The 12186-nt window shown below is 34.7% G+C and overlaps 1 protein-coding gene across 4 annotated transcripts in view; it reads left to right on the plus strand.

Moving 5' to 3' along the window:
* Nucleotides 1-12186, plus strand: part of LOC123678421 (transcription factor fil1-like) — a 101412-nt gene that overhangs the window by 72429 nt on the left and 16797 nt on the right. For all 4 annotated transcript variants that reach the window (XM_045615443.1, XM_045615445.1, XM_045615444.1 and 1 more), the window contains 2 exons: nucleotides 140-643; nucleotides 1726-1983. In XM_045615443.1, coding sequence (XP_045471399.1) covers nucleotides 140-643; nucleotides 1726-1983 — 762 coding nt within the window. The remainder of the gene's footprint in view (nucleotides 1-139; nucleotides 644-1725; nucleotides 1984-12186) is intronic.

A 12186-nucleotide genomic window follows, 5' to 3' on the forward strand; every position in this document is an offset into this window, starting at 1 on the left:
CAAAAATAGACCTGATTTATTCTACTTAATAATTAGATAAGAGACTCACAACTACCTAGCATATATTCCTTACCCTATCAACCAACCAGACTTTATTACTTCACACGTATAAACAGATCTAATGTTACCGTTCTCTCAGTGCCACCAGGTTCCAGCGGGCAAAATATAAACTTAGGACCTCCAGGATATCCCTACACACCACCCTCAGAATCCAGCGAGAGATATACGAACTTAGGGTTTTCAGATTCTCCCTATACGCCACCGTCGCATACTAGTGATCAAAACATGTACACGCCACCTTTAGAAAGCAATGAACTGTCGACTTTAAATTCTTCAAGTTATGCTCAGACGTACACGCCAACGTCAAGAATTAGTGAACAAAGTATGAACTCGAGTTCAAGTACTTATACGTACACGCCACCGTCTAGAACAAGGGAACAGAATATGAACTTAGACTCTTCAAATTATCCCTATACGTATACGCCACCTTCAGATACCACAGAGCAAAATGTGCCTTGCGATGAAGACTTATTAATGAAATTATTGTATGACATGGAAGAAGAAGGAAAACTGAAGAACGTGAAGCAAGAAGTGAAACTGGAGAATGTGAAGCAAGAAGATACAACATGTGGTGGAAGTGGAGGTGATCATCAAACGTAGACTCGTTCTAGCTTATATTTTTATAACATGTGTAGTTACTGTGAAGGAATCACTGGAAGAACGGTCCAATCGTTTTTTAGCAAAATCTGTTGTAAATCAATAATATTTCAAGGTGACCACTTTGAACGAATCTTAATGAAGAAGCTGAGTAAATACAGTAATTTTGCTGTAGGGAGTTTTAGCCATGAATTGACTGAAATTGTGAAATGCTCTCCTCAACATGAATATATCTAAGAAGATATAAATAAATATTATATATGTATCAGGAAATTGAAAACCCATCAAACTTCTAAAGATGTGGTAACTAAATAGCATTGAATTGAATCAGATTTTATATTACTCTTCATAGTGTACTCTAAAAAGAAGTAGATACGAGGAATTCTAGTCTAGATCTATAACACAGACATAGCTGGGTGAAATCCACAGTAAATTAGCTATAAATTTAGATTTTGATGACACCATATTAAAAAATATTGATCAATAGCCACGTGGTATGACAGTAACCGTTCTTCCAGCTGTCATTTGTTTCATAAACAGGCTCATTATTTTCATCTCTGGTTCACTAAATATCACTGACAGAGTGAATTTGGCGATAGCTGCTCGGTGCCTGAATTCCACAGTTTTGCGCAACTAGCAGGTAGATTCATTCTGTCGGTGAGACCTAGAAACTGAAGGTGAAGAAAATAGGCCTTTACTAATACTGTAGTTTGTGAATTAGATTGTTGTGTATTCGTGAGAGTAAGACGTATGATAGACGTAGACTTTTACGATAACTTTAACATATTTTTGACTGACTTTACTACACGATACGGCAGAAACCATATAGTTCAATTTAGTGCTTGCAATGAGTTAGGTAAATGATCTGTATTAATGAAAATTCGAACCTAAACTCTTCGAAACTTCTATGTTAATACTTAGTTATTACTATGAATAACTTGGGAGATGTAGTTAGCATATTATCTCTAATACTGTTTTGTTGTTTATGTGGAACCCATAGTTGATAGTTGCATCTTGAAAAATGTCCCAGTTGCCACTATTATTGAATTTTCTCTCGATTTTTTGCAGGAATAAGTACAGCTACAACTCTGTCATTGAATGATTCTGGCCAATCAGCTGGCGGTAGCACTTTACCTGGTTTCAACAAGTTTTCCAATTCGTATCACACTCCCAATCACAGCCATAGGAATTCGTATTCGTTACCCACATCTACAAGTTATTACGAGCAGTATTCGGAACCCAACACTGGTATTCCTTCCTATCTGATGAATCCCGCGAATACTGGAAGAGGTAGACTCACTTCTGCATCAGCATCTTTGTCAGCAAGTAAGTACTAATGCAATAATTGAACTTTAAAAAATATTTTCAGAAAAAAATTTTTTTCGGAGAATTTATTATTTCTGCTGGTTGAACGCCTAAAAATTTGGATCATCTATTGTATCAATTAAAATAATCAGAAATTTCGATTTTCGGGAAATAAGAACGTGATATTATGTCCATTAATCATGTGACATTTAACGCAAATCAGAGATCTCATCGTAACAATAAGTGAGACAAACGCAAAATATTATTCTACTTTTACCATGTAGTCAAATCTCGTTTCGTGATGTAATTGATTAAAAATTCTACATACTATTTGGCAATTGTGAATTTTTCTGAAGGATATAAGGATAAAAACACAATAAACAATCTAACTTTAACAATCCCGACAAAAAAACTTCACTTATTCTCATTCAATATACAGGTAGGCTTTTGAATTGCTATTGGCATATCTCCGAAGTTATAAGAGATATAAAAAAACAGTTGAAAATGTTTCAACAGTATATAGATATGGCACTCATACCGACCAACCTTCAGTGCTCTAACCATCTCAAAACAAGAAATTCCATCGGATTTCAAGCATTCATCTGAAAATAAATCTAGGAGGAACGATATTTTTTGAGATATGTTATATCCATAGAGTAATAAACATAGATAGAGGGAATATACGCAATTTTTACATGTACCCAACATGGTTGGATTACGTTGTCGGATTGTGATATATTTTCAAATCTACATTTTACTATCATTATGAATATTATATTGAATGAATTATATTTATGTATTTGAGTTATTCCCGATTAAATATGCAAATTTGAATATTTGGAATCCGATATTCTTCCTAATTATTGAATTTATAGTATGCAGAATATTTATCATTTTCTGTATCTACCTGCTGAAATTCAAAGTTTGGCAACTTTTGCCCTCCAAGTGTCATCGGTTGTTTCACGTCGTTTGGCGCGCTTGAAGTTTGTTTTCTGAATGCCTGATTTATTTTTTATTTAGGTATTTATTTCAATATGGTTTCAGTTAATATAAAACGTTGATTCAATATGGTACATAAGAAGTTCGTTCTTTGTCGAGAAACTCGCGAATCGAGTGAAATATCGTATCACTGATATGTTTTCATTTCCGCGCGCTTCATGTGAAGTTTGATAGTTCATGTTGGGAACAAAATTTACCTACTGAAAATGACATATGCTCCCTCTATCTATTTTTATTACTCTGAGGTTATATCGAAGTACATTAATCTTAGAAAAATATGTTTTTGATCTTTTATTTATTCAGTTATTCACGGACAAGCCATTCTACATATTAATATATAATAATCAACTACATTATCAAAAATGAAAAGAGAAAAATATCAACGGAAATATACCAATGTCAAATTTTCGAAAACATACCCTGTATATAATTTAAAATGACTTTAACACAATACGGATAAGCAGATGGTCACTAGTAAAATGATGTTCTTTAAAGTCTATCCAATGAAATTATGTTCCATCTTGCAAGATTGATTCACCCATATGAGCAAGAAATTTTTCTATAGTGTTAATGATGTATATTGAAGTGATATAAAACGCTTTTCCAACACCCCTTAAACCATTGTTTATTGAAGTGATATATATATAGTAATTTTTGAAATCAATTTTTGAATTAATTCCCGAAACATTTATTAAGCCGTTCATCACACGAATGTTCGATTTACAGACTCTAACGTAATCAGTAATAAAATAGGAATATGCTGAAAACTCTCCAAAAAAAAGATTAAGAAACATGAAAGTTCGCTAAAGGGTAAAATCAATTGATTGATATCAATGACATAGTCACATGAACTCAGCTGTGCGCTAACGCTATGCTAATTCGGGATGCGGCCTATTAGCAGCTAATTTCACACTGTCAGTTAATTCTGGTAAATCGAAACCGTAGATGGAAAGACTGGGCCTTAGAAAACAACGGAATCGAAAGGTATGCAGTATGTTAGAAATAAAATGGGTTAAATATAGCGTACGTTAAGTTATATTAAGTCAAGTTTGGTTGGGTTAAGCCAGATTAGAACCATTCAAACAGGCAGATAGTGATTCTGAACATAATAAGGTAGCTTGCTACACGAATCCAACAGTGTACAACAACTTATCTATTCCCCAAAACTCGGTCCTCGATATCTGCCTACAAATTTCTTCGGTATCGAATTACCAGATAATGGCGAAAGAATGTAAAGGGGACATCGCATGCATGATTTACGCGACGACACGCTAAAAACAAACTAATCTCGCTATAACCGAGAAGGGAGGAATGGAAAAAAACGGCGAAGAAGTAACAGGTACCCTAGAAAGGGAAAAAACATGATGTATAGGATCGAAGTGTGTGTGTGGGTGTTCGAGTGAGAGAAAACAGATAAGTGGGCGTAAGCCCTAGGGATTTATTGGAGATCCTAATCCCGACCAGCACGTGTGTGGTAATGTTTTGGTGAAAACCACACTGACGTTGATTTTACGCTTTCAGCCGTCCAGCAGCAGTCGTTTATATTTTAATTTTACACTATGATTTATTTAAACTGGAACTCAAGAAATGTAGATTATCAAAAGCTCATTGAATAAGTAATAAGTATCTTTCTCTATTTCAGTATCGTTATGAATTCATTACAGTTTTGAAAACAGTGCTGTAATGAACTCATTACAGCATTGTTTTCAGTTATATTTCTCGTTTTGTGGTTGTCTACCCAGACTTCCAATCATATCAAAATTCAACACACGCCAATTTTCAATGTAATTTAATTTGGTTTTAGTGAAATGATTTGTGTCATTATTCGCAATTTCTCTTAATTCTGGTGGTATTAAATCGATTTCATCAGATATAATTCACGAATTTAATGCGTAATTATGAATTATTTCAAAATTCGAAACGTACGATTCATATTCAAATTCCGTAATCTGTCAATTTTCGTAACAGTCACACCAACTTCCAAGATACAATACAAAAGTCACTAGGATATATAACCTGAATTTTTCATTGAATTTCGACAATATGTCACAAAACTTGACTGAACTAGAGAAAATATCGTCTAATACTCGTTGCAGAAGGCAATTCCAACACTCGTGCGTTCGAAAAATCGCTCCTTCGTCGCTCGTTTTCGTATTTTGATTTATTATTTTCGTTTCTACGACTTATCAACGCAAAATTTCGCAAATATTTCTCTTGAATTTCAATGGTCCATTTTCTTTGATTCTGATGATACAATCAGCTTGATATTTTGCATAGACTATTTTTACGGAACCCCTAGTCTACACATTTCACATTTTGTGTTTCATGAATGTTATGCGGAATATTCACGTATTCTCCTGTAATCTTTCACCCAATTACAATTAAGATACTTTCTGGTCGTTGTGTCATATTATTCGATATGAGCTTTTTCATTTTCCTGTTCTGTTTTAGGTAACGAAAATTAAACCTGTTCTTATCAGTTCATTCACGAACAAAAGATTATGCTCCTTGAAACGACCATTATCTCACTCAAGTTGTTAAAATCCAATTTTTTTTATCTCTCTGCATTTTTTTGGAACCTGCCAGGAAAATTCCTGATTAAAACATGTTTTACATCAGTGATCATCAACTTCCATTATATTTGGTCCAACTCAAAGCAATATTGAAATTCTTCGATAATTACCTGTCAAATGTCTTCTCAAAAATTCCGTTAATACGAATGCTTAAACTGAAATAATTAATTTTTATTAATTGGCACATTATTTTTTAAATTCTGCATCAGATTTTTTTAGCAATTTCAATAATACATTCTAAAATCACTTGCAGAATGGACTTCTATTCCAATACGAATGCGAGATTCGAAAACGAGTAACAAAGGAGCGAGTTTTCGAACGCATGAGTGTTGGAATTGCCTTCTGCAACGAGTATTAGACGATATTTTCTCTATTTCAGTCAAGTTTTGTTAAATATTGTCGAAATTCATATTATACATCTTAGTGACTTCTGTATTGTATCTTGGCAGTTGGTGTGACTGTTACAAAAATTGACAGATTACGGAATTTGAATGTGAATCGTACGTTTCGAATTTTGAACTAATTTATAATTAAGCATCAAATTCGTGAATTATGTCTGACGAAATCGATTTAACACCACCAAAATTAAGAGAAATTGCGAATAATGTTGCAAATCATTTCAATGTATCCAAATTATATTTTATTGACAATTGACGTGTGTTGAAATTTGATAGGATTGAAGTCAGTGTAGACAATCACAAAATGAAAAATAAAACTGAAAACAATGCTGAAATGAGTTCATTACAGCTCTGTTTTGAGTACTGTAATAAACTCATTACGATAATAAAACAGAGAAAAATCTTTTCGGGTAGGTTGTAATTCCAGACTTATCTGAGGTAACTTAGACTTCTGATTTTACATTCTTTATCGCTCGGAGGAGCTTCTGAAAATGACCTCGAAAATGGAATTGTTTTCAGGTCTCACAAGCTCGATTTTTGCCGGTCTCAATCCTTATCAGTACAATTTCCTCAACAGAAAACAGTTGAGCGAGAGAGGGGTTTGTTTCAAAATATATATTCGATCGAATGTAGTTTACATGTTTTCCACTTCCGGTGAATGGCGATAAAAATAATTGTTTATGATGGTTTTGAGTGTCCCCAAATCAGATATATACCAGGCGATATGATAAGGATGTATGTATTACCCACTGTCTTGAATTCATAACATCAGTCAGTCTGGACAGGTTCACATGCGAATTGGATTAATACGATACAGGATGGCCTTTTCGTATGTTATTATTGATAGGGTGAATCGGATTGAATACGATTATGTGCAAAATAAATTCCCTAATCTATCAGGAAAACACAATTTTATGGCAAAATACGATTTTATTATTCAACATAGTTGCCTTCGAGGGCCATCCAGCGACCATAGCGATCTTCCAACTTTTCGATAACATTTTTGTAGTACGATTCATCTTTCGCTTCAAAATAGGCATCAGTTTCGGCGATTACTTCTTCATTGGCGCTAAATTTTCTTTCCAGCGAGCATTTTTTTGTGTCTGAAATAGGAAAAAGTCGCTGGGGGCCAGATTTGGCGAATACGGTGGATGCAGAAGGAATTGGCCCAATTCATTCAATTTTGTCATTGTTTTTATTGATTTGTGACACGGCGCATTGTCTTGATGAAACAGAACCTTTTTTTCTTCAAATGGGACAGGTTTTTAACGATTTCATCCTTCAAACGGTCCAATAACGCTAAATAATAATCGCTGTTGATGGTCTGGCCCTTTTGGAGGAAATCAATAAATATTATACGTTGCGCATCCCAGAATACTAATGCCATAACCTTGCCAGCTGACTGTTGTGTTTTTCCTCGCTTCGGATTCGGTTTATCGTGTGCAGTCCACTCAGCTGACTGTCGATTGGACTCCGGAGTGAAATTATGGATCCATGAATCATTCGTTGTCACCTATCGACGCAAAAATTCAGGTTTATTGCACTTAAACAGCTTCAAACACTGCTCAGAACTATTAACACGTTTTTGCTTTCGCACACAGCTTTCTCATGTACTTCGTGAACGATACTATGTACACGTTCAGATAATATCTTCACAATGTCTGCTATCTCGATCAACTTCACTTAACGGTCATTACAAATTATTTTGTGAACTTTTTTGGTTTTTTCGTCGGTAACAGCCTCTTTTGGGCGTCCACTGCGTTCGCCGTCTTCGGTACTCATTTCACCACGTTTAAACGCAGCATACCAATCGATGATGGTTGATTTTCCTGGCGCAGACACCGGAAACTTTTCATCAAGCTAAGATTTTGCTACATCTGTAATTTTTTTTTTCAGAAAGCAATATTTTATCAGCACACGAAATTCTTTTTTCTTTCATCTTTTTTCAAATAATAAAAGTAGCTACACTCACAACGCAATATCTCACAAACTAATTGTCGGACTGCTGTCTAATTTTCACATGTATCATTTGAAGGTTGGTACTAACTAAAAACTATATGGATTTAATACTAGCACCGCCATCTGTGCATCAGACCGGGGTCTTTTCAATTGGCCTAATATAAAGAAAGTTGTATCAACTTGGCAGCCAAAATAATTTCTAAAATCCCTTTTTCAGGTAGTCAATTCCCGGTGATTATTTTCTTCACAGAAATCACACGTTGCTTGAGACCTCAGAGGAAAGAAAAGATAGAGGTGCCTTATAGCATTTGTTGACATCGCTATAACATTTTTGTTTACAAACACTTATAATGTACTGCGTTGCCATTCTGAGGAAGAAGTAATCTTTTCTCCGTTCTGTGGCATAGATGTTTTGCGAATATTCTGAGGATTTGGCAACACGGTTCTGTTGTTGTTATTGCACGTGTCAACTAGAGGTGCGTTAAGGGTTAACTGTTCATTTTAATTTCACGTTTGTAATCGGCGTTATTTCATACAAGTTTGTGAATTTTAAGTTACATATTGTTAATTTTAATCATGGTAAATACTCGAAAAACATGTATAGTGTGTAAAACTTCGGAAATGAAAACCTAACCTATCATAGGTAAGTTCACGTTTTGAGTCCATAGGCGTAGAATATATCTCGTCTATGGCGTAGTATTTGTGAGATATCGAAAACTTAATTCAATACTAACATTTGTAGGTTTCCTTCAAATAGAGAATTTAGCAAAATATGGTGCCACGCGTTAAGATTGCAAATGAACAATTTACCGAAATATGCATATGTTTGTTCCAAACATTTCAGCACCGAAAACTTAATAAGAGGCAGTAAGAGAACCATTGACTACGCCACTGAAATGTTTACCGCCCCTCTAGTTGTCAATTTTGCAGGTTTGTTGTTGTCCTATCTCACTTTATCATCATACTGTTGCAATTGATTACAATACAACGCTATTTACTTCTAAGGGCACCTCTATCTTTTCTTTCCTCTGAGCTTGAGACCAATCAAATCCACTGTCAGAACCGCGAAATCACCCCAATAATTCAATCAAAACATCCAGCCCACCCTGCTTCGACAACCCCGCAAAATCCCCACTCGTATCAGGTAGCACCCAGTATTTCGGACTGTCAAAGCTAATCCATCAATCTGATGAAGACGTATAATCCCGAAACGTCGGATTCGACGACACGACCTGCAAGTCGTGAAACGTCGAATTTATGGGGGTGATCCCAGGCTTGAACCGGTGGACCGGCCCTTACGTTGTAAGTTGTCACTGTCGTCCTAAAAAATTGGCGCCACAGCGATCCCGGTGTATCGTATGTCAGCATAAATCAGAGAGATGGCATTAGATGTTCGAGGAGGCGACTAGATCGTCCAAATCGATGACACGGAAGACTTATTTCTGGGACGTTTTGTCAAGAGACTAATTGCCTTGGTGACTATATTAATTTAAATGATTAATGCCAGTGGTTTTCTATGGCAAGTAGACAAAATTAGAGATATCAAGAATCGGCCAGATAAAAAAGAAGTAATAAAATATTATTTAATATCCAGTACTAATCCAAGGTTTTATAACAAATGAGTAACATTGAAGAATTTAAATTGAAGTTCTTAAATTATTTTTGGGGGAATATAAATCTGACGAACATTGGATAAGAATTATTTTTGCGGCAGTTTGATGATTTTGAAAAGATTCATAAGTGATTATACAAAGAGATTGTTTATTATTGAAAATGTTTGGAACTAGAGATGAAGGAAGAAGAAATGATCTATTTATGAGCAAATATTACGGAAAAACAAAAATAAGTGAAATATGTGTTATAGAATGAAACATATGGTAGCAAGAAGAAAGGGAGGGAGAAGAACGAAAATATGATAAAGAAAACCAAGATATAAATTTGAGAATGGAAAGCAAGATAATGTATTCGAAAATTCATCAATATGAAAGAGTTAGCTAGCATGGTAGCAAGAGGAAAGGAAGGGGGAAGAACAAAATCAAAGACAAAAAAGTTTCCGAATGAATGAAAGGAAAGTAAAATTAGTTTCTATTTGCAGAAAATTATAAATTTTATTCAAATATCAACAAATTTTGGGGGATTGGATATGGTTTTATCAATAAAAAATTTATAGTAAAATTGGATATAATTCGAAATCTCAGTTGGTTTTAAAGATATCCTTTATTTTAATACATAATATTCAGATTAAAATATAGTTTTTTTTTATATTTTTTATTAAAGTTAAGTAAGAAAAAGAGAGGGTAGTTGAATGACAGTATCATAGACAGTGGCATAGATAGACAGTACATAGAAAATGAGAATATCGATTGGAGAATAAAGAGATGAAATGAAAATCCACGATAGCGGTAGAAATAATTGAGTAGACTGAATAAACATAGAAAGAGGGAGTATACGCAATTTTTACATGTCCCCAACATGGTTAGATAACGTATGTCGGATTGTGATTCATTTTCAAATCCACAATTTTACTATATCATTATGAATGTATATTATATTGAATGAAACATATTTATTTAAGTGATTCTCGATTAAATAAGCAAAATCGAATATTTGGAATCTGATATTTTTTCTAATTGTCGAATTTATAATAAGCAGAAAATTTATTATTTTCTGTATCTACCTTCTGAAATCCAAGGTTTGGCAACTTTTGCTCTCCTAGTGTCAACGGCTGTTTCATGTCGTTTGGCGCTCTTGAAGTTTGTTTTCTGAATTTCTGATATATTTAGGTATTTATTTCAATATATTTTGAGATAATATGAAACGTTGTTTCACTATGGGACATAAGAAGTGCGTTTTTTTGTGGAGAAACTCGCGAATTCAGTGAAATATCGTATCACTGATATGTTTTCATTTCTGCGCGCTTATTGTTTTCTAGTTGCTAGGCTATCATATGCGTCTGTAAGCGAATTTTTTAACGCCTAAATTCTTTTCTCTAATTCTGTGGTTATTCCGTTCATTCTTCCACATCTTGTAGAACAAAATCGTGCGAGAATATATCAGAAACGCACAGTTTTCATGGTTATATTTTATTATTCTATGTTGGTACTCCGAACTTTCCGCCACGGCTTTATCTGTCAATTCATCAATTTGCCTTAAAGAAATCAGTTCTGCCAAGCAACATTTTTCAATGCAAAAATCACTAAAATATATTTATGGGAATATTTCATTAATTTCAATGAAAATGCAATGAATTAGAGAAAATATTGTATAATACTCGTACAGAAGGCTCATTCTACCACTCGTTCATTCCAAAACTCGCCACTTCGTGGCTCGTTTTTGAATTTTGAACTCGTGGAAGAATATCAATGCCTTCTGCACTTGTATTATAAATAACTATTAACAGTCTATGGGCATCTTCACCTAATGATTGTACCAGAGTCAAGTCGTACTTCGAAGAAACCAAAAAGAAAAAAAGAAATCAAACATTGCTGTACATTTTTTCGGAATTCTGTCTCGTCTTCAACCTTGCGTACAAACCCCAAGACTCGATGGGTTAACATCCTCTACGACTAGACGCAAGAGCAAAAAAAATCATCTCCAAATTCCACGAAACCGCCAAAACGCTGTTATTGACAGGGTAAACAATCGACTTACGTATTGGAAATCGTCTGTTGATTTTTCAAAGGCAAACATCGATCGTCCTGTTTGTCCGTCACGTGGAAAAAAAAAGGAAGAGAACGAGATAGAAAGTTAGACGTGTCGAGCGGAAGCGGATCTAGGGGGGTAAGGACCGGAATACCGGAAGTGAGACTACCACTTTAAGTTGGTAATGTTCGTATGCCTTATCGGCGAGTGAACTACAACGCGTGTCCCCCTCGGGGGCCTCAGGGCCCGTCCATACCTGTAAATGGCCCTCGGACTACCGTAAATCTCGAAAAAATCTTAATTTGCCTTGAAAGCGTGTCTGTAGATCCGAGTGGTTCGAATTTATTGAGCTCGCCCAGAAAGCATTTTAGGAACGTTGAAAAAATACCGAGGATGCGTCACCTAATTTTTTTTTCAATGTGACCACTAGATATTGAATTCCGGAGAAAATTGTTATTGTGAGGATTTTAAAAACTGTTGTTTGTTTCGAAGATTTGTTTTCTTTTCTATCCCATTACTATTTTTTAATTGCAAGTTATCGAAATTATTTGTTTATTTGATGCTTCTATCGAGATTGATAACTTTCATCTGAAATTTTGCAGAAAACTATTATTTGCCATTGTCATTGATTCAGTTCAAATCTTTACGTTCGG

This window comes from Harmonia axyridis, chromosome 4 (genome assembly GCF_914767665.1).
Source record: "Harmonia axyridis chromosome 4, icHarAxyr1.1, whole genome shotgun sequence".
Lineage (NCBI taxonomy): Eukaryota > Metazoa > Arthropoda > Insecta > Coleoptera > Coccinellidae > Harmonia > Harmonia axyridis.